Genomic DNA, 23,052 nt, shown 5'->3' with positions numbered 1-23,052 from the left:
TATCCCTTCGGTTCAGAAAGCTACCAACAGTTGGAATCTAACAGCTGAGGCAGCTTACTGATAGATAAATAGATCCAGAAATAGCTCAGAAACATACCCATACATTTATTGAGAAAACATACAACTGGTGTGGCATTAAAATTCCGATGGGGAGAAACGTACTGTCCAAAAAATGGGAAATGGGACAATTGGTTGTCTCCATGAGAAAAGGAAAATATAATTAGATATCTTCCACACATGCAAATAAACAGCAAATGAACTAAAGATAAAGGCAAAATGTTGGGGATAGGTAAGATTCTTTACTGTCTGAGCCACCAGGGAAGCCCTTATATCTCCCTGTCTAACCTGTTGTCAGGTTGGTAACCCCAGACACAGCTTAACTTTTTCATATTTCAGAAAGAAAGATTTATCATTATCTGAAAAGATTGCATCTAGATTCAGGGCTCTGTTTCAGTTCATCTACAGATTCCTTTGCCCAGAGAATTCTGAGAGCATAACTTTTGGGGAGAGGGCAGGTTACTGAATTACACACAGTATAGGTAATCGGTCACCTGTCACCTCATGCTGTGTGGGAACGTTAGTGCATTTTATTTGGAAACACATCCTAGCTATTGTTTGTAGATGCCATGTTATTGCAAAGCATAAGGAGGTGTCTTCTGATATTAGTCCCAATAGTGTCGTTTACATGTTGGGACCTCGGACTGTCAAGGTCCTCATACCTGAGTTGTTCTGTTAAATCAAGATAAACATCTCAAATCTTTCACAGCTTTCTCTAGACTTTGCTTTTTTATTTTCTTTCAACATCTGTTGCAACCATTTATTTTTACTGTAAGACATTTTTTTCTGTTTTTAAATGTAATTTTACTCTAAAAAAATCTGATGTTCTATAGTTAGTGGAATTGATGGGAGATATGGAGATATAGGGGCTTCCCTGGTGGCTCAGATGGTAAAGAATCTGCAGTGTAGGAGACCCAGGTTCAGTCCCTGGGTCAGAAAGTGGCTAACCACTCCAGTATTCTTGCCTGGAGAATCCCATGGGCAGAGGAGCCTGGAGGGCTGCAGTCTTTGGGGCCACAAAGAGTCAGACACAACTGAGCAACTAACACTCACTCAGAGAGAGATGAAAGTAAAGTGAAAGTGAAGTTGCTCAGTCGTGTCCGACTGTTTGCGACCCTGTGGTCTGTAGCCCGTCAGGCTTCTCTGTCCATGGGATTCTCCTGACAAGAATACTGGAGTGGGTTGCCATTTCCTTCTCCAGGGGATCTTCCCAACCCAGGGATCGAACCCGGGTCTCCTACATTGCAGGCAGACACTTTATCCTCTGAGCCACCAGGGAAGCCCCCCATAGAGATATAGTGAATTCTCCATAGAGATACAGTGACCCCCATATAAATAAGAAAGCTGTACTGTTGCCTAGCTCTGCTGCTGCTGCCAAGTCACTTCAGTCGTGTCCGACTCTGTGTGACCCCATAGACGGCAGCCCACCAGGCTGCCCCATCCCTGGGATTCTCTAGGCAAGAATACTGGAGAAAGCTGTACTGTTGCCTAGCTCTAATTTTAGGTAATTCCAGAAGGGCAAGGCCTTGTTGGAGGACATCTTAGATAGATTTTAATGACTGTCCTTTCGTGTTTTAACCTACAGTAAGAATTGGTTCCTTTAGTGGCCCCTTTTGCTGTTGTATTTTGAAGTGCCCTTATCTAAATCTCCTAAATCTTTGAAGACAAATCTTTTGGTTGTTTTATCTAGAGAGACAGAAGTTGTATTAATTTCCAGCTTAATTCTTAAAGATCTCTGGAAATGTCTGGTCATATAGGGAACATTTTATAAATTGGCAGTTTTATTTTATTTTGATTAAATCTTTTTATTCAGCTTTGAACCTGTTTATAAAAACAGGACAATATACTCTCTGCTTCAGCTGTTGGGTACAACCAAGAATACTGTTTGAATTTTTTTCATCTTTATTTAATTTGCAATTTTTAATCTTTGCTAGGTATAATCTTAATGAAAGCCTGCTAAAATGGTGGGATGTGTTGTATTTTCTTTCTTTTAAAATGTTACACAGTTGGGTTATTTAAATCTCTTGCTGCATTTTTCTGTATCTGAGGGGCTAACAATTAACCTAACGAGTCCCATGTAGTAGTATCTTAAAAAGACCTATATTCTGTCTTCCTAAACTTGGTGAAAATCCTTAATTATAGCCCTTAACTTTGTTCTACACATGAGTTTTAATTTAATTGCTATAGATTTGGCTTATGACATAGAAACATTACAAAGTAATTTTATTTTTTGAGAAAATCGTAAAGGGTGGCTCGTATATTAACAGAAAATAAGGCAAAACAGTAGAAAGAGAAAAATTCAAGAGTGATCAGTGTCAGAATGTTAAAGTTTTTGAGAGATTTTAAAATAAAAATTTTGTTTTGAGGTCTCGGCGTATCAGTTGAAGAAGCTAACTGTTGGCTGTGTTATGTTTTGTCTCCTGGCCTTTCAGCCTCTTTTATGCATTTGAGTCACTGACTTTAACGTATCAGAAGCTTCCCGTAACGGCCAGTGTTGCTCTAAGTTAACACTTCCTTTGCCATTTACTAAGGAAAGTGCGAGAGTTAGAATTACTGAGAATTTTCCTATGAGAAGCTGAAGTTCCTCCAGAAGGAGGTTGATCCTTTAGTGTAGCATGACACGTAGAGGCCGCTTTGGCTGGTTAGTAGTGTACGTTTGTGGATGGTGTCTGAGGTCACCTGACCAAGCAGAGGCTAGGAGGGGTCATATGGTCGGAGACCTGACAGTCACTGACTGCAGAATACAAAATAATAAAATGACCTTTTTTCACAAATGGCAAGATAGGGATTGCCCTCACGAAGAGTGCAATTTCTATATAACATTCAGTTCAGTTGCTCAGTCTTGTCCGACTCTTTGCAACCCCGTGGACTGCAGCTGCCAGGCTTTTCTGTCCATCACCAACTCCCGGAGCTTGCTCAAACTCACGTCCATCGAGTCGGTGATGCCATCCAACCATCTCATCCTCTGTTGTCCCCTTCTCCTGCCTTCAATGTTTCCCAGCATCAGGGTCTTTTCCAGTGAGTCACTTCTTCCCATCAGGTGGCCAAAGTATTGGAGTTTTCAACTTCAGCATCAGTCCTTCCAGTGAATATTCAGGATTGACTGATTTGATCACCTTGCAGTCCAAGTCAAGAGTCTTCTCTAACACCACAGTTCAAAAGCATCAGTTCTTCAGTGCGCTAAAGAATCCACCTACAGTGTGGGAGCCGCAGGAGACATGGGTTTGATCCCTAGGTTGAGAAGGTCCCCTGCAGAAGGGAATGGCAGCCCACTCCACTATTCTTGCCTGAAGAATCCTATGAATAGAGGAGTCTATATAACATAAAATGTATTTAGTGAATGTACACTTTTGTCCCCACTGTATATTCAGGGTGTTTTAAATACATTCTGATTTTGTTCTCAAACATATATATATATATATATATATATATGTAAAGTAAGTAAAGTCACTCAGTCGTGTCCGACTCTTTGTGACTCCGGGGACTGCAGCCCACCAGGCTCCTCAGTCCATGGGATTCTCCAGGCAAGAATACTGGAGTGGGTTGCCATTTCTTTCTCCAGGGGATCTTCCCAACCCAGGGATCGAACCCAGGTCTCCCGCACTGGAGGCAGACGCTTTAACCTCTGAGCCACCAGGGAAGCCCTATGTGTGTATATATATATACATACATACATACATACATACATACATACATACATACATATATATATACACACATACATATATATATAATGTGTATATATAAACACATATATGTATATATGTAGTATATAATTATATATATTTATATATGTTGTGTATAATTTCTTGAATATTATAAAATCACTTTCAAGTTTGTTCCATCTTAATAGGATCAAAACCACATGTGTTCTTAGATGGTTTTCATCCTGAGACAGTGAACGATTCAGTAACAAATATAGCTTAAGCATAATGTGTGTTAAAGTGGAACTAGAATAAGATTGATATGCCAGCTTTCTTTTGAATCTGTTTTTCATTTTTAACCCTGTGTATTCCTTTAGAAATGAGTTGCACCATTGAGAAGGCACTTGCTGATGCTAAAGCCCTTGTTGAAAGGTTGAGAGACCACGATGATGCAGCAGAATCTTTGATTGAGCAAACCACGGCTCTCAACAAGCGAGTAGAGGCTATGAAGCAGGTTTGATTTTTTTTTTTTCCCCCTGTTGATTCTATTTTTAAAAGACCGTCACTGACATTTATGTGTTGCTTTTATTACAAACTTCTGCTTAACTAGTATTTTATTTTTAATGTTTTCTGAAGTTTAAAAGTAGTTGACTTGTATGTTTTAGTTTACTTTAGATTGAAATATAATTTTGTCAAGGTCAACTGACATGTATGTATGTATATATATATATCTTCTAAAACCATAGATTTGATCACTTAATTTCCTACAGTGATGCAGATTTGAGTTTGGAAAGTACATTAATTTTTTTAGGTCTAAATACATTTGACAAAGGCAAGATAATATCTTTTACTAATAGTGACACATTCTTTGTTCTGTCTCCTATTTTTATAATGTAGAAATATTTTTATGAGAATATTTTGGTGGTGCTGTTTAATAATAAAGTAGTTTTTGAAGGTGATGCAAAGCAATATCTTCTTTTCGCCTTTTGCAGTTACTGCATTTGTGTGTGTGTGTGTGTGCTCAGTTGTGTCCAACTCTTTGCGACACCATGGACTACAACCCACCAGGCTCTTCTGTCTGTGGGATTTTCTAGGCAAGAATACTGGAGTGGGTTGCCATTTCCTACTCCAGGGGATCTTCCCAACCCAGGAATTGAACTTGCATTTCCTGCATTGGCAGGTGGATTCTTCACCACTGAGCCACCTGAGAAGCCCTATTTGTTTATACTTGCTACCTTAAGGAATGAACAGGGCTTCACTTCTTCTTATCCTTACCATTGTGTATAAGAGCTTTCCAGTGGGCTGTGAAGTTGAACTACTATTTTAAGCCCTCTTCTGATTTTAACTTTAAGTTAAGATTTTAACTTTAAGAGAACTATAGCATCTCTGAAACTATGATGGAAATCACTGTAGGAAAATTATATTTATAGCTTAGTCTCATGAAGCACATCTCTTTTGTAAAAGGAGACAGCAACCTGGGGGTACTGATTTTAACAAAGTTGCTGAAAAAGTGAAGCAAGTTTACCTACTGGATTAGCCGAAAAGTTCATGTGGACTTTTCCATGACATCTTATGGGAAAGCCTAAACTTTTTGGCCAGCCCCATATTTTGTTTTGCAGTTCTGCTGCCCTGAACACGTTACATACCTCCCTGTCTAGCTTGACTCATGCATTCCAGTGAACATACATGTCTTGTACTGAGTTGTAAAAAAGGCGGGGGGGTTGACAACCAGAGTTAAGAACCATACCATAAAATTTACCCTATTTAAAAATTTTTTTGGCTGCACCACATGGCATGCTGGATCTTAGTTCCCCAACCACAAAACGAACCCACATCTGCTGGAAGCATGGAGTTTTAACCACTGGGCCACCAAGGAAGTCCCCTACAGTTCACCCTTTTGAAGGGTGCAGTTGATTGAATTTTAGTATATTCACATGCTCTGCAACCATAATCACTGTTAATTTTAGAACACTTCATTACCCATAAAGCTGCTCCCTCAGTCTCCCTTTCCCTGGTTCCTGGCAACCATGAATCTGTCAGTCTATAGGTTTGCCTGTTTTAAACGTATCATATGAATGGAATAGTACCATATGTGACTGACTGTGACTGGTTTTTTAAGTTTTCAGTTTCATCTATGTTCTATTATGTATCAGTACTTCATTCCTTTTTATTGCTAAATGTTAATAATATTCATTGTAAGGATATAGCACCTTGTGTTTTTCTATTCATTGGTTGATGAACATTTGGATTGTTTTTCTTCTGGGGCAGTTATGTATAATACTGCTGTGAATACTTGTATATACATTTCTATGTGGACATCTGTTTTCAGTTTTCTTGGGTATATACCTAGCTGTAGAATAGAAGGGTCTTATACCTCTGTGTTTAACTTTTTGGGGATCTGCCTGTCTGTTTTCCAAAACAGCTATGTCATTTTACATTCCCATCAACAATATATAGGTGATAGCAATTTCTGCACATCCTCTGTTAAACTCATTATTATTACTTGTTTTAATACTTGAAGGTCATCCTAGTGGCTGTCATGTGCTATCCCCTTGTTACATTGAGCTGTGTTTCCTTAATGACTAATGATGTTAAGTATCTTTCATGTGTTTATTGACCATTTGTGTATCATCTTTAGAGAAATGTCTCTTCAAATCCTTTGCCTATTTTTTTCAGCTTTATTGAGATATACTTGATGTACAACATTGTGTAAGTTTAAGATATACAATACACTTGTATATATTGTGGAATCATTACCTACTAATCATGAGGTTAGTTAATACTTCTGTCACCTCACATAATTATGTAATTACTGTATGTGGTGAGAATATTTAAGATGTATTCTCTTGTCAAATTCCAAATATATAATATAGTATTGTTAACTTTACACACCATGATGTCCATTGCATCTTCAGAACTTAGTCATTTGCCCATTTTTTAATCGGGTTCTTTTTCTTTTTATTGTTGAGCTGTGAAATATGAAATATACACACATATATACACATGTATAAGATACGTATTTTCAAATATATTCTCTTATGTCTTGAAAAAAATCTTTTCATTAGTATCAAGAAGAAATTCAAGAACTTAATGAAGTTGCAAGACATCGGCCACGGTCCACATTAGTTATGGGAATCCAGCAAGAAAACAGACAGATCAGAGAACTGCAACAAGAGAACAAAGGCAAGCTATATTATCACTGATTATAGCATCTCAAAAGTGAGCTTTAATCTCCAATTGCACTATTGAATTTGGATCAGTTAATATTTTTTAAATGGGAAAATAGCCAGTTAAAGTTACTTTCGCTAGTCCATTATGCTTCAATTACATATATTTCTCTTTATCCTATCCTACATATGAATGCTTGTCTACCTTACTTGGAATCATCTTAGGCTCTCACCTTCAATATCCATTTGTACCACTTAAATTATTACATGTGAAATAACTCAGTTTCATTCTCTGCAGTCCCTTGCTTAGGTGTTTATAGTCTCCGGCCTGAAGTATTCTCATTGGTCTCCTTGATTTCAGTCTCTTTCCGCTCCAGTCCATCTTCAGCACAGTCATCAGACTGATTTTACAAAAACATATCTGGTCATGTTGTTCTTTTGCTTAAGAACCATCACTGTACTGTTTCCTTATCCAGAGGCCTTCAAAGTTGACTCTAAGCCTTCTTTTTCGTATTCTTCCCATCCCTCCGTTCTCCATGAGACCTTTGCTCTTGCCACCCTGAACAGGTTCCCGAACATACCATCCACTTTCATGCCTCCCTGCTTAGACTGCCCTGTCCTTTATTTTTCAACTGAAGGAATGTACATTCATCTAACTACTATACTTCTGTGAAGCCTCCACCAATTTTTCCTCACAGACTTTTTATATGTTTATATGTTTTAGGGTAGAGTTCCACTCTGCACTTACCACACTGTGTTATAATTATTTATGTTTTGTTTTCTCCACTAAACTCTGAACTTTATGGCCTTTTGGTATTCCTAATATAGAGCATGATCTGACCCTCAGTTGTTGTTCAGTAGTTGTTAAAATGATTCTCAAAAAAATGAGCTTAAAATGGTTATTTTGAAAACTAATAAAGGACTCCATTTGGTGTCCTTTATTTCCATATGGCTAGATTTTTGTACCTCATATTTTCTTTATGAAATACCCCCTTTATAAGTTGCTTTTTAAAAAATATGATGTGGAAGAGAATACATTGTGCATTTTAAACTCAAGTTTAAATAAAATATACTGTTACTCTTGATAGAATTACGTACATCCCTGGAAGAACATCAATCTGCCTTGGAACTTATAATGAGCAAGTATCGAGAGCAAATGTTTAGATTGCTAATGGCTAGCAAAAAAGATGATCCAGGAATAATAATGAAGTTAAAAGAGCAACACACTAAGGTAATCCCATTCTGTAAATATAATTTGAAAAAAGAACAATCAATTAACTTGTGTTCAGATTTTTAAAAAATCACAGGTGTCTTACATGATATTGAATATTTCTCTTTTTGACATTTTCTTCTTTTCCTTATTTTTTTTATGTTATGTGTTTGATTTAGTCTTTAAACTTCCATTCTTCCCTAGTAGCTTAAAATATGTATTAAAAAGTAAACATTATTTGGGAAATAAAGGTAAGTCTATTCAATTCAAATTATTCAAAATTATAATGTTACCTGCTTCAAAGAAATATTTCTTCTAACTTGTATATTGGTATATGTTGCAAAAGTGAAAATTAAATGCCCCAAAATCTTTTTAAAAACCCCAAAACAGCTAAAGTTAGATTTGTTTTTAAGACTGTCTTCTGAATGAGGCTAATTCATCCAGACTATAGATACTCCTGATTATTAATGGAAGCACGAAGGGGTGGGGGGAGGAAAAGAAACAATATACTATATATATTGCCTTCCCACCCATCCCATCCTCCATCGCATACCACTCAACAACATTTTTAGAGACAGAGCTGAACTGGCTAGAAATCAACGTTGTTTCTGCTGTTCATCTTACTAGTTGTGATCCCTGTGTTTGCTAGCAGCTGCTGTGAAAAGATAGCATAGTCCTTTACCATTTACATTTTATTTTAAACTGATTTTTAGAATAGATTGTGATTACAAGGCCATTATCTCTATTGGATAATGATGAGCTATTTTTTATTAGTTATAATGAGTGTTATTTAAGAAGTATTGACTGTTATAATGTATTTTTATCTTTCTTAATTATTAAAACACTTTTTAGATTCTTTAAAATATTTATTCCATCTTGGTGCTTTTAGGTATTTTTTATTATTAATTCTACTAAAAATAAATATCTAGTAAATTGCTTTAACATGTAAATTCAACTTTCCATATTAAGGAAGCTATTAGTAATAGCTCTTGTGTCAAACAGTATAATAATAAGTTAACAAATGTGGTTTTAATATTATCTAATTATGCTATTTATCTCCTAACCAAAAGGAACCTTGGATAGTCAAGTGGCAATCTTTTGAGTATAAAATGTATCTATTGTTAATATCATTATAAAAACATTTTATTTTGAATATGTAATTTAAGAGGTTTTTTTAAGGTACAAATATGAACTGACTTAAAATTATTGGTAAAATAAGTATGTTCTTGAGACATTCCAAAAGGCCCTTGTGTTTAACAACCTAACAAATTTTTTAAGATCTACAGTGAATACTCTGGCAAGCAAGTGCTTAAGAATAAGATACTGAAGGTAACTAGTCCCTTGTGGTAGCAGCTATGTCAGAAGCAAATGTTTTCTAAAACACATTAGATTTTACCATTCATTACAGCTGTTTTATTAATTAGCAAGTTAAACATATCTTAAGATAGCTGTAAGCCATTCTTTTTCATTATGCAGATGAAATTCTTCTTCTAAGTGCTGATTCTTGCCTTCCATGAAATAACAGTTTGGTTACTTGTTATTAATTCTAACTAATACATATTAATGTTTGTGATTTTGATTTTTCCCAAAAAGGAGATGCTTTGATTCAAACAAATATTTATTAACACTTGCACTGGCTTAGTTATCATAATGAGATGAATGACTAAGTTTTATTATTCTACCATAGGACCTTTCAATGCATTGGGAGATACAGATACAAACATGATTATCTAACATAAGGTAGGATGTGATGAATCCTAAATAGAGACCTGGATTATTACTGGAGTACTAGAGGAAGCAAGTTTAGTTCTCAAGAGGAGAATCTGGGAAAGTGGCAAGGAAAGCTAGCAAATCCATCTAAATCTAGCCTCGAATTAATTTGGGGGCTTAACAAGCAGAAATGGGTGAGCAGAGAAACTTGCACGAGAAGTATGAGCTTCCAGAATATGTTTAAGAACTAGTGCTCTGATACACCTAAACGCAAAAATAATTTTATAACACATTTCTGGGTAAAACACAGAGTTACACTTAACAGCATTTTAGAGTAAGAGGCTCTGTTGAGACTACTGTAACAGAATTCTGCCCTCACCTAGAAGTTTTTGAGCACACATTTAAAAGCCAATAAAAAGTTTGAGGAGAACTCATTTTCATTCAAACACTCATTTTTACATTATTTTTGAACTACTACCTTTTTGGAAATCTTAAAAAAACAAACATTTCCAACAGTTGGCTAACTCGCATGAACTAACACTCATTCAGTTTTGAAATTACGGATATTGTCCGTATTAACATTATAATGACTCTGTACTACAGATTGACATGGTGCATCGTAACAGCTCCGAAGGATTCTTCCTTGGTGCATCTCGACACATCCTTGAAGCACCTCAACATGGACTGGAGAGGAGGCACTTGGAAGCAAATCAGAATGTACACTAAATAAAACAGTCAACTTTGGGGGTGTGGATGGGGGGGGGCATTTAAAAAGTTCTTTTACATTGAATTCTCCCAAATTAAATCAGCAAATAAATGAAATTGCTTTTAAAAAACACTATGCTTTTGATAGCCTTGCAAAAATACTCAGTGTAGAAACTTTATGTCATGAATTTGCTGTATATTGCATTATACTTAGCCTGTTAGGTAATTGTAGGCTTTAAAGGTTCTTTAGGCCAGCCTTTCATTTTGTTGTTCTAGTTAACTGTAGCTGCAAAATTTTAGGACGCTTCAAATGGTTGTCCTTTTTCTGGACATCAAAGACATTTTCTTGACAGTAATTTTAATCTGACTTTGTAAAAATTTTGTTCAGTCAAACAATTAAATGAACTGTTTTAATTCAGATTTTCCATAGTTTATAGTCCTTTAATTTGCATTCACAATAAAATAAAATTACCTTTTTTAGGTGTTACAGTTAAGTATAGTAGCAACCTCTCCATTGTGTCTGTTGTGTTTTGTCTTTTTTTTTTCCTCGAATGCTATTTCACGAGAGTGCAAAGATTTTGTTGCTAGCACTTCTTGCTTTTAAAACATTTTGAAAGCACAGATCTTGCCCTATTGTGCCTTTTAAGAGATTCTATATTTCCCTAAAGATCTTATTGTAATAAGTGGATCATCCAGGAACCAGGCCTGTAAAAATATCCTGTTTGTATTGAGTTGTTTTTTTTCTTATGATGGTTTTGTTAGAACAGACTGTACTGAAAAATGTAGTTTCTTGTTTTCTTCCATTGTAGAGGCAAATGATTATTCGTTTCCTTGTAGTTGCCATAAGACATCAAATCACAAACTGAGAAAGCTGTTGGTATTCAAAATTTTGACTCATTATCCTTATCTGACTTGCTGCTGCAGTTACCTGTACTTGACTTGCTTTTAAACGTTAGGCTCCCTTTATAGTAGGAGGGATTGTAATTTTTTTTTTAATTGTTATAGGACATGACAGTTGTTTGTCTTGATATCATTCTTACCATCATAGTCTGATCCAGAGCTGTCTAATAGAACTTTCTGCAGTGATGGAAATGTTCTTTATCTGTGCTATTCAAATTGGAAGCCACCAGCCACATGTGGCTATTAAATGTCAGCAGTGCAACTGAGGGGCTGAATTGTTAATATCTTAAAATGTATTTGACTTCCAGTAATTTCAATTTAAATAGCACTGTACTGAACAGTGTAATTTATTTTGGCTTCTTTCTGTGTACTAGGTTTGTATAGATTATGTTAATATAAGTATCTGTATTTTTGTTACTTAAGATATTAAACTTGTGGTTTGCTAAAGATATTCCTATTTGTTGTCTGTTTGAATATTTATAGTCCTTCCACAGTTTACTAGTGTTGTAGGTTTTGAGGGGTCTTGTTCAAATCCTTTTTCCAAATAGAGTATATACAACTATTTAAGAGACTGAACGTTTATGTGGGAAACTATCAACTTCTATATTTAAGTTTTGGCCTTAGTGTAACAAAGTAACCCTCAGTTGCCAGTGAGCAGCATAGGATATATTTATAAATCATGAAGACTTCAGGAAGGAATAGATACTGCATATACATCTTTCCCATTAGTTTGGTCATGGGGCATGTAGGTACGAAAAAGAAAATGTTGCTTATCATTTATGGTGAGAGGAATGTGAAATGAGTATTCTTCCTGTTTGTGGGTTTAGATATCTTGTGCTGCTTATCCTTAATCCTAGTCCTAACAGAAATCTGACTTCACAAGGACATTTATCTTCAGTCAACAGTCTTGTAAATATCTGTTTGATATATTACATTTATGTAAAGGTATTAACATTCATATCAAGTAGTAATGTAGATTTCATAAAAGAGGCTTTTTAAAAAATGTTTCATTGATTTACAGCTTCCATCTCCTTTTTTTCTAGGAATTACAAGCACATGTTGACCAGATAACTGAAATGGCAGCAGTAATGAGGAAAGCCATTGAAATTGATGAGCAACAGGGTTGCAAGGAACAGGAACGAATATTTCAACTTGAAGTAAGTTTTAAATTGCACATGTCGGTGAAAACTATTTGTACAAAGATTTATGCCAGAAAATATCTCTCATTTTTAAATATTTACTTTCTGGGATGCTAGTAATGTTCTTTTTCCTAATCTGGGTACTGGTTATTTGGGTGAATGATGCAAAACCATTTATATAGTAATGTAGGAGTCTAAGATTAGTAGCAGACTTACACCAGTCATTGAGAAAATTGACTTTTTTTTGATCCTGTGTTGCTTCTGTTATCAGGTGAACAGCACTCTTGCCTGGAAAATCCCATGGGCGGAGGAGCCTGGAAGGCTGCAGTCCATGGGGTCGCTGAGGGTCGGACACGACTGAGCGACTTCACTTTCACTTTTCACTTTCATGCATTGGAGAAGGAAATGGCAACCCACTCCAGTGTTATTGCCTGGAGAATCCCAGGGGCGGGGGAGCCTGGTAGGCTGCCGTCTGTGGGGTCACACAGAGTTGGACACGACTGAAGTAACTTAGCAGTAGCAGTAATTTGTTAAACTATCTCTATTTTATCAGAGATCACAATGATGCAGGGGGGAGTTTTTTTTAATCCACAAATAATATTCTTTGGCCATTTGTATTTTTCTAGGGGATATAAAAACTTTCTTACCATCTGATGGCTCAGATGGTAAAAAATCCACCTGCAATGCAGGAGACCTGGATTCAATCCCTGGGTCGGAAGATCCACTGGAAAAGGGAATGACAACCCACTCCAGTATTCTTGCCTGGAAAATCCCATGGACAGAGAGCCTGGAGGGCTACAGTCCATGGGGTTGCAAAGAATCAGACACAACTGAGCAACTAACACTTCACATAAAAGCTTTTATCGCATCTGTCCTTTATTTTGTGGTAGCAAAAGCACAAGTCATTGTTGAATAGCTTAAATTGGTAGAAGAGGTGACCTTTATAATTTTAAAACCTTCATTTTGAAATCATGGTGGAGAAACTAGTTATAGGGGACCAAAAATGATTTTTCTAACTGTACAAAGTTCTCTCATTCTTTGTAACTAAGGCAAGTAAACTTGCTCAGTAAAAGGCCAGATAATAAATCTTTTCAGTTTTGAAGACCAGGCAGTCTCTGTTGTAGGTACTCAGCTCTGCCACTGAAACGAAAAACCAGCCATACGCACACAATATAAGATTGGACTCAACTGTGTTCCAGTACAGTTTAGTTTACAATAATAGGCCTCAATTACGGCCATAGTTTGCTGATGCCTGCTTTCTACCATTGAAACTTAGAAAGTAAGACCAAAGACAAGGCTGTAGAAAATAAATTATGATAGTTACTCTTAAATGTCTAAAATTTCTTACAGTAGTTCAGTCGCTCAGTCATGTCCAACTCTTTGCAACCCCATGGACTTACAGTAACTCATCTAGAAGACAAGGGCAAAGTCGTTTACTAGTGCTCAATTTGGTCGCTTATTTTCCTTCTTAAACAGCACAATATATTCAGCCAGCCTGCTGCTGTTAAATCCTCACAAGTAAAGCAAATCAGGCTTGCCCTGCATTCCATGCTATCATGGAAAATAATAAAAGTAGTAAAGTACTAAGAGGTGTTAGCCCCAGGGTATTATTCACAGACTTTCTGAGTTTATACAAATAAAAATCTAGATGTTATTTTCTTCATCTGTGTTGTTGTTTAGTCACTCGGTTGTGTCTGACACTTTTGAGACCCCATGGACTGTAGCCTACCAGGCTCATTTATCCATGGAATTCCCCAGGCAAGAATACTGGAGTGGGTTGCCATTTACCACTCCAGAGGATCTTCCCGACCCAGGGTTCAAAACCCACGTTTCCTGCATTGCAGGCAGATTCTTTACCACTGAGCCACCAGGAGAGCTCCTCTTCAGCTATATATACTGTATTATAAAATAAGGCAGTTTCTGAAGTTCTGTAATTGAAGCTACATAAATAAAAAGCCTTCACAGTGGTGGAAGACACTGAACACGTGTTCTCTGGATTCAAGTTGGTAAAGGCATATATCATTTAATACAGGGTTCCCTGACCTCCAAGATCCACTGCCTGATTAACTGAGGTGGAGCTGATGTAATAATAATAGAAATAAAGGGCCCAATAAATGTAATGCACTTGAATCATCCTGAAACCAACTCCTTCCCTCCCACCCACCGCCTCCAGCCTATGGAAAAATTGTCTTCCATGAGACTGGTCCTTGTTGGCAAGAAGGTTGGGGACCCACTGATTTAATACATTTCTGCCAATTACAGTACTTGCTTTTATTTATCATATCTTCATATGTTTGGTTTTTCTTAAGATACATTTTTAATATTATAGCCACTGTGCTGACTGCTTCTTTTTGTTTGCTTTCTTATAGCAAGAAAATAAAGGCTTGAGAGAAATTCTTCAAATAACTCGAGAATCATTTTTGAACCTTAGGAAAGAGGATGTGTCAGAAAGTACATCTTTGTCAGCCTTAGTAACCAGTAGTGACCTCAGTCTGAGGAAGAGCTGAAGAGCTTTTTAAATCTGTGAACTTCTTACAAGGTTCCAACACACTCACTGGGACTGGCTTGTTAAGTGAATGAATTAACAGCAAAATCCATCTCAAGTTACCCTTTGTTATGTTTTGTTTTTTCTATAATATGTACCGTGCACTGGCAAGGACATTTAAAAGATAGCAGTGAAAAAATACATAGTTAATGGTCATAGACTTTATTCCAAAACATAATTGAAAAGCAGAAATTAAACCTTTGTTAATTGGCGAACAAGATTTTTGTAATTTTTATAATTACAAAATTTGAATTATAAGAATTTTGTGATTCTGCCAATTAAATGTAATTGGCAAAATTAAAGATTTTCACAGCAACTACTGAACGTAACAAGAGCTTTCAGCGGTGCTGTTGGCTTTCGGTTGACATTTAGATACACATGAATATTCCCAACAAATGTCTTGGAATTCCTTTAAAAAAATCCCAATTTTAATATACAGATTTTGCCACAGTATTGTGAGTGGAAAAATCGTCATACTAAATTATTTTCTTCCTATTTGGTGAAAGTTAACAAATAGCTTATGTACCATGAGACTTCAGCTTTAATGATTGCCTATCTACCTTCTCATTAATTTAAATTTTTGTCAAAGTTCAGTTTAAAAGGCTGTTAGGAATGTTTTATATGCACCATAAATAAAACAGGTAATTTAATTTGAGCTCATTTATCATAATAATGAGCTGACAATTGTCCGTGACTTGCGTAAGTACATGAGATATCATTTCAGGAATGAAAGAGAAGGAATACTACTTTCTAAGAAAGAAGAGCTTATAAGAGACATATTTAGTAGGTTAAACTACTTCTTTGAATAAGTTTTGGCTCCAAATCAGTAATGAGATTTTTCTCTTCTCTGGTTGGTCTTTAAGGATATTATGCAGCTCATTTAGCTAACAGTTGGAATGTTTGATACAGCCAGCTAGGTGTGGTAATTTCACAGTAAACTGGGAATTGCTCTGCCTCAGAACCGTTTTTTTAAAGTAATTACTCTTAAGAGATACAGAAACAGTAAATTAAAATTAAAAATTTTTTTTGCTAGGTCTAAAGCTCCATCTGGTTTTCATAAACGTAAGCAAAAGGTATTTCTTGTAATCTTTCAGTCAAAGGGTTGGGGAGTGCCAGGGGAGGAGAGGAAATCTGGATTTTTCAGTATTTATTTTATTTTTTACAAAATGTATGTCTAATATATAAGTTTTTAAAAGCCACTAGAAATAGAAATGTGCTGACATCAATCAAAATCTTAAATTTTTCATATTTTGTGGTGATTATAGAAGAAAAAGTAGGAATGTCAAATACTATTAAATATACTGTACTCATTTATATTGAATATATATTAAAATATGCATGATAGAACATTCTACTTTGGAGTATATAATTTGTTAAATTAATAATCACATGGTAACTTTTATGTATAATTTCATATATGGTAAAATTAAAAACTGCTTTTCACTTCAGAATTTTTTTATCTTAAGTTTGGAATAGTTGAGGGGACTGATTGAATAGAAAATGGGCCCAACATTAAACAGATTTATTTTCTCATTCAGAGGCCTTGATTGGTATTTTGTAAACAAGTAATAAATTTTATTTTTAAACTTTTCTATTGGTTTTGGGGAAAGTATCCTTTAATTTGATGGCACATTCATAGAGTTTTTATCCCAAGTCAGAATTAAAATTAGCTACACAATTGAAATTAAGTCTGAGGCAATTTGTTGGGGCAGCTCTATTATAAAAATTACTTGACAAATAATTATTTTTATAAACAAATAGGTTGAATTAATTTATTCTTGGTCTTCTTACTTGGATATTATTTTAAGAACTTGGTGTTTAAAAACATGTACTTTATTATATAGCAAGTGTTCTATCCCATACTTTTTTTTTTTTTAAGTAAAACCCGTAAATTTATGTCTGAGACTATGTACTGCTAGGAACCTATTTTATCAATAAAGATGAATAATTAAAATTGGTATGGTCTCCAAGTTAATTTGGAAACAATACTTACATTTATTCTTACTTGTAGGTATTTTTTTAAGGCTGTTTGTTTATCCTTCAGTTCAGTTCAGTCGCTCAGTTGAGTCCAATTCTTTGCGACCCCATGAATCGCAGCACGCCAGTCCTCCCTGTCCATCACCAGCTCCCAGAGTTCACTCAGACTCACGTCCATCGAGTCAGTGATGCCATCCAGCCATCTCATCCTCTGCCGTCCCCTTCTCCTCCTGCCCCCAATTCTTCCCAGCATCAGTCTTTCCCAATGAGTCAGGTCTTCGCATGAGGTGGCCAAAGTACTGGAGTTTCAGCTTTAGCATCATTCCTTCCAAAGAAATCCCAGGGCTGATCTCCTTCAGAATGGACTGGTTGGATCTCCTTGCAGTCCAAGGGACTTTCAAGAGTCTTCTCCAACACCACAGTTCAGAAGTATCAGTTCTTTGGCGCTCAGCCTTCTTCACAGTCCAACTCTCACATCCATACATGACCACAGGAACAACCATAGCCTTGACTAGATGGACCTTAGTCAGCAAAGTAATGTCTCTGCTTTTAAATATACTATCTAGGTTGGTCATAACTTTTCTTCCAAGGAGTAAGCGTCTTTTAATTTCATGGCTGCAGTCACCATCTGCTGTGATTTTGGAGCCCCCCAAAATAAAGTCTGACACTCTTTCCACTGTTTCCCCATCTATTTCCCATGAAGTGATGAGACCAGATGCCATGATCTTCGTTTTCTGAATGTTGAGCTTTAAGCCAGCTTCTTCACTCTCCACTTTCACTTTCATCAAGAGGCTTTTTAGTTCCTCTTCACTTTCTGCCATAAGGGTGGTGTCATCTGCATATCTGAGGTTATTGATATTTCTCCCAGCAATCTTGATTCCAGCTTGTGTTTCTTCCAGTCCAGCGTTTCTCATGATGTACTCTGCATATAAGTTAAATAAGCAGGGTGACAATATACAGCCTTGACATACTCCTTTTCCTATTTGGAACTAGTCTGTTATTCCATGTCCAGTTCTAACTGCTGCTTCCTGACCTGAATACAGATTTCTCAAGAGGCAGATCAGGTGGTCTGGTATTCCCACAAAATTAGTACTTGGCAACAGCTTCTACCTGTATTCCTTAGGAACTGGCCAGCAACTTGTTGCTGATTCTGCAGACCTTTGGATCATCTGTAGTGGGTTTAAAAGTGTCTTCCAGTGATATGTCCGGGTACTAACTGCTCTACCTATGGATGTGAGCATATTTGCAGATACAGTCTTTACAGGTTTAAGGATCTCAGGATAAGATCCTGGATATTGTATGGATCCTAGATCCAATGACTAGTGTCCTTATAGGAAAAGAAGAGATTTGAAACTCACAAGGAGAAAGTCACATGAAGACAGAGGCAGAGGGTTATGCACATCAAGGAAACTTAAGTTTTATGAGGTGCTGCCAGAGGCTTGGAAAGAGGCATGGAATGACCTCATCTCCCTCAGGCCCTCCAAAAGGGATCAGCCCTGCTTGATTCCAGGCTTCTGGCCTTGATTTTCAGAACTCTGAGAGAATGCATTTCTGTTAAGCTTCCCACGCAGCCTGTACCAGCCTGTAGTAAGTTGTCACTGCAGACTTAGGAAATGAATATATCATCTATTATTTATCATCTATCCACCATGTTATTTTATAAAAGGGATACAATTCTGAAAAACTACTTATGTACAGGCTCACAGATAAAATGTTTTCTGCTCAAATTGATATTCTTTAACATCAAGATATCTTCCAAAATGTTGTGTTCCTAAACTGACTATAATGAATGGAAGATCACAGATCCTTAATTTGTGGTGACTACTACCTTTTTTGACTTTCAGAGTAAAACAAGCGTACAATTTTTAGTGAACTGTTGATGAAGAAGAATTTCTAATTGGTGTTTGAGGGGACGTTTCCTTTTTAACTCACTGGCTGCAGCTCATTCTCCTTTGTTTTTTTCTTTGTGATTTCTTAAAATTAGAGAACCACAGGGCTCGGTTCTTATTCCTGTTCTGAATCTAACTCACTTCCTTGCTGATCTCATCCAGTCTTGTGACTTTAAGTACCACCTATATGCTAGATGACTGCCAAATTTACAGCTCTCATTAGACCTCATTAATTCTAGACTCCTCCAACTGTGACTAAGAGAAATATCAAACTTAAGATGTCCAAAGCTGAATTCCCCTGCTGACTCTCAGATCTCTCCGTATTTTTCCCCCATCTCAGTTGATGACAGCTCCATCTTTCCAACTCGTAGAGCCCAAATCCTTGGTGGCATCTTTGACTCCACGTCTTAAATCTTGCACCAAGTTCATCAACAAATCCTGTCGAATCTCCCTTCTAAATACGATTGACCCTTGAACCACAATGGGGTTTAGTAGTGCTGATTCTACACAGTTGAACATCTGAGTATAAGAGTCAGCCCTCTATATCCAGTGTTCCTCCGTATTGTGAGGGTCTGAATCTGTGGATCAACCAACCATGGATGATGTATTGCTGTAGTATTTACTATTGAAAAAAAAAATCCATTCAAACCTGTTATTCAAGGGTCAACTGTGTATCAGAAGCTTACCATTTCTCAGCATCACCACTGCTTCCACTGGCTAAAGCCACATTATGATAATGATTGAGTTAAACTGCATTCAACCTAAATACAACAGGAAAAGAGTTAAATTTAGTTTTTTAATAATTAAATTATTGATACCTATTCAATGAGGTTTATTACATACTGTGGCTTGATTCTAACAACAGGAAGAAAAAAATATGTGCCTAAATTTGCATAAGAAGCTTAATACTAAATTGCACATAAAATAACTAAGTCCATGGGGTTGCAAAGAGGCAGACACAACTGAGCAACTGAACTAAACTGACTGAAAAATCAAATGCATGGGAGAAATGTCCAGAAGCAAATAACATCAATATTCTAACAAATTATTCTATTGTTAACATACTCTAGCCAACTAAATTCTTTAACCTACAAACCAGTATTTTGTAACCATCATTGGGTAAATGCATTATAATTTTTTCAACTATTTCCCTTATTGGTGTTTATTCAGATTGTTTGCAGTTTTTGTTAAAACAAATGCTGCATTAAACATTTATATAAAAAAATAAACATATATATATATAGGCTTTTGTACTGTAATGTCTGGTGTATAAATTCCCAGAGGTTTGTTAGATTATGTTCACTTTTGTTATTTATTTTTCACATAAAGGGAAAAGAACTGTACATGGTAAAAAATCCAACATATGGAAAATATAAAATTTAGAGTAGTCAACCTCATCCTAAAACCCATGTCTAGTAAGTTGCCTTGATTTTTCGCCTTGGTTTTTCTTTTCAGTTAATGATATCCCTTGTAAGTCTTTTTCCACATGAGTAAAAGGGAAAGAGTAAGGCCACTGTAGAGTAACCAAAAGCCTTCAGAAAATTCACTATATTGAAGTCAATATCAATGGATAGGATTGTGCCTAAAATAAAAATGCACTGATCTTGAAACACAGGGCCTACTTCTTGAGTATCAGTAGGCTACATTTGAGTTTTCTAACAAAGAAATCCTTAGTGATCAATGCAAAGAAATAGAGGAAAACAATAGAATGGGAAAGACTAGAGATTTCCTCAAGAAAATTAGAGATACCAAGGGAACATTTCAGGCAAAGATGAGCACAATAAAGGACAAAAATGATATGGAACTAACGGAAGCAGAAGATAAGAGGTGGCAAGAATACACAGAAGAACTATACAAAAAAATATCCTCATGACCCAGATAACCACGATGGTGTGATCATTCACCTAGACCCAGACATCCTAGAATGTAATGTCAAATGGGCCTTAGGAAGCATCACTACAAACAAAGCTAGTGGAGGTGATGGAATTCCAGTTGAGCTATTTCAAATCCTGAAAGATGATGCTGTGAAAGTGCTGCACTCAATATGTCAGCAAATTTGGAAAACAGCAGTGGCCATAGGACTGGAAAAAGTCAATTTTGCTTTCCAATTCCAAAGAAGGGCAATGCCAAAGAATGATCAAACTACTGCACAATTGCATTCATCTCACTTGCTAGTAGGAGAAGGAAATGGCAACCCACTCCAGTACTCTTCCATGGAAAATCCCATGGATGGAGGAGCCTGGTAGGCTGCAGTCCGTGGGGTCGCAAAGAGTGGGACACGACTGAACAACTTCACTTTAACCTTTCACTCATGCATTGGAAAAGGAAATGGCAACCCACTCCAATATTCTTGCCTGGAGAATCCCAGGGACAGAGAAGCCTAGTGGGCTGCTGTCTATGGAGTTGTCGCACAGGGCCGGACATGACTAAAGCGACTTAGCAGCAGTGGCAGCACATGCTAGCAAGGTAATGCTCAAAATTCTCCAAGAGGCTTCAGCAGTATGTGAACTGTGGATTTAGAAATGGCAGAGCAACCAGAGATCAAATTGCCAACATCTGCTGGATCATTGAAAAAGCAAAAGAGTGCCAGAAAAACATCTACTTCTGCTTTATTGACAATGCCAGAGCCTTTGTGGATCACAAGAAACTGGACAATTCTTCAATAGATAGGAATACCAGACCGCCTTACCTGCCTCCTGAGAAATCTGTATGCAGATTTCCAAATCAGGAAAGGAGTACATCAAGGCTGTATATTTTCACCCTGCTTATTTAACTTATATGCAGAGTACATCATGCAAAATGCCGTGCTGGATGAAGCACATGCTGGAACCAAGATTGCCAGGAGAAATAAAAATAACCTCAGATATGCAGATGGCACCACCCTTATGGGAGAAAGCAAAGAAGAACTAAAGAGCCTCTTGATAAAAGTGAAAGAGAAGAATGAAAAAATAGGCTTAAAGCTCAACATTCAGAAAACTAAGATCATGACTTCTGATCCCATCACTTCATGGCAAATAGAGAGGGAAACAATGGAAACAGTGGCTGACTTTTATTTTCTTGGGCTCCAAAATCACTGCAGATGGTGACTGCAGCCATGATGTTAGAAGCTCCTTGGAAGCTTTTTGCTCCTTGGAAGAAAAGTTATGACCAACCTAGACAGCATATTAAAAAGCAGAAACGTTACTTTGTCAGCAAAGGTCCGTCTAGTCAAGGCTATGGTTTTTCCAGTAGTCATGTATGGGAGAGTTGGACCATAAATAAAGCTAAGTGCCAAAGAATTGATGCTTTTGAACTGTGGTGTTGGAGAAGATTCTTGAGAGTCCCTTGGACAGCAAGGAGACCCAACTAGTCCATCCTAAAGGAAATCAATCCTGAATATTCATTGGAAGGACTGATGCTGAAGCTGAAGCTCCAATACTTTGGCCACCTGATGTGAAGAGCTGACTCATTGGAAAAGACCCTGATGCTGGGAAAGATCCAAGGTGGGAGGAGAAGGGGACGACAGAGAAAGAGATGGTTAGGTAGCGTCACGGACTCAATGGACATGAGGTTAAGCAAGCTCCAGGAGTTGGTGATAGACAAGGAAACGTGGTGTGCTGCATTCCATGGAATTGCAAAGGATTAGACATGACTAAACGACTGAACTGAACTGAAACAAAGAAGAAAGCTCATTAGAATTAGCATTCCCTAAGCGCTTGTCCTTATCATGTTTGTATGTAACCCTGAACCTCAGTACCTTGCTTTGATTTGTAATAAATAGGTGATGAACGGGGCTAGTCGTCCTTGGTTACCTTCAATGCCAGAGGATTTTTATCTCGGATTTTGGTACCACTCAGGGATGAAGTGCTCAGTCCTGTCAAACCAAAAGCTGATATGAGAGAAAATGAATGAATTTCTCAAATATTAACTTCCCCTAGAATCCAAGGAGAGAAGGAAATGGCAACCCACTCCAGTGTTCTTGCCTGGAGAATCCCAGGGACGGGGGAGCCTGGTGGGCTGCTGTCTATGGGGTCGCACAGAGTCTGACACGACTGAAGCGACTTAGCACCAGCAGCAGCAGCAGAATCCAAGGAGTAAGCATCTTTTAATTTCATGGCTGCAATCACCAT

The 23,052-nt window shown here is 36.9% G+C and overlaps 1 protein-coding gene and 1 long non-coding RNA gene across 4 annotated transcripts in view; one reads left to right on the top strand and one right to left on the bottom strand.

Moving 5' to 3' along the window:
• The window catches only part of FGFR1OP2 (FGFR1 oncogene partner 2), a 22,907-nt gene extending 5,872 nt beyond the window's left edge, over positions 1 to 17,035 (top strand). Inside the window, exons 2-7 of one of the 2 annotated variants that reach the window (XM_069585520.1) lie at positions 4,079 to 4,215; positions 6,767 to 6,884; positions 7,957 to 8,099; positions 10,392 to 10,505; positions 12,437 to 12,550; positions 14,902 to 17,035. In XM_069585520.1, coding sequence (XP_069441621.1) covers positions 4,081 to 4,215; positions 6,767 to 6,884; positions 7,957 to 8,099; positions 10,392 to 10,505; positions 12,437 to 12,550; positions 14,902 to 15,039 — 762 coding nt within the window. In that variant the 5' untranslated portion in view covers positions 4,079 to 4,080 and the 3' untranslated portion in view covers positions 15,040 to 17,035. The remainder of the gene's footprint in view (positions 1 to 4,078; positions 4,216 to 6,766; positions 6,885 to 7,956; positions 8,100 to 10,391; positions 10,506 to 12,436; positions 12,551 to 14,901) is intronic. The other variant, XM_069585521.1, reaches the window with a different exon arrangement.
• LOC138437715 (uncharacterized) lies at positions 6,635 to 23,052 on the bottom strand. 2 transcript variants are annotated; one of them, XR_011256125.1, is made up of 4 exons: positions 22,735 to 22,814; positions 19,630 to 19,704; positions 17,071 to 17,976; positions 6,635 to 6,865 (listed from the first exon to the last, which is right to left on the bottom strand). It is a non-coding gene; the product is annotated as an uncharacterized lncRNA (long non-coding RNA). The 2 variants fall into 2 exon arrangements; XR_011256126.1 differs by lacking the exon at positions 6,635 to 6,865 and having other exon boundaries at positions 22,680 to 23,052.

The sequence above is a fragment of the Ovis canadensis genome, chromosome 3 (assembly GCF_042477335.2).
Source record: "Ovis canadensis isolate MfBH-ARS-UI-01 breed Bighorn chromosome 3, ARS-UI_OviCan_v2, whole genome shotgun sequence".
Lineage (NCBI taxonomy): Eukaryota > Metazoa > Chordata > Mammalia > Artiodactyla > Bovidae > Ovis > Ovis canadensis.
The sequence above is the reverse complement of the archived record's forward strand: the minus strand, read 5'-3'. Positions and strand labels throughout refer to the sequence as shown.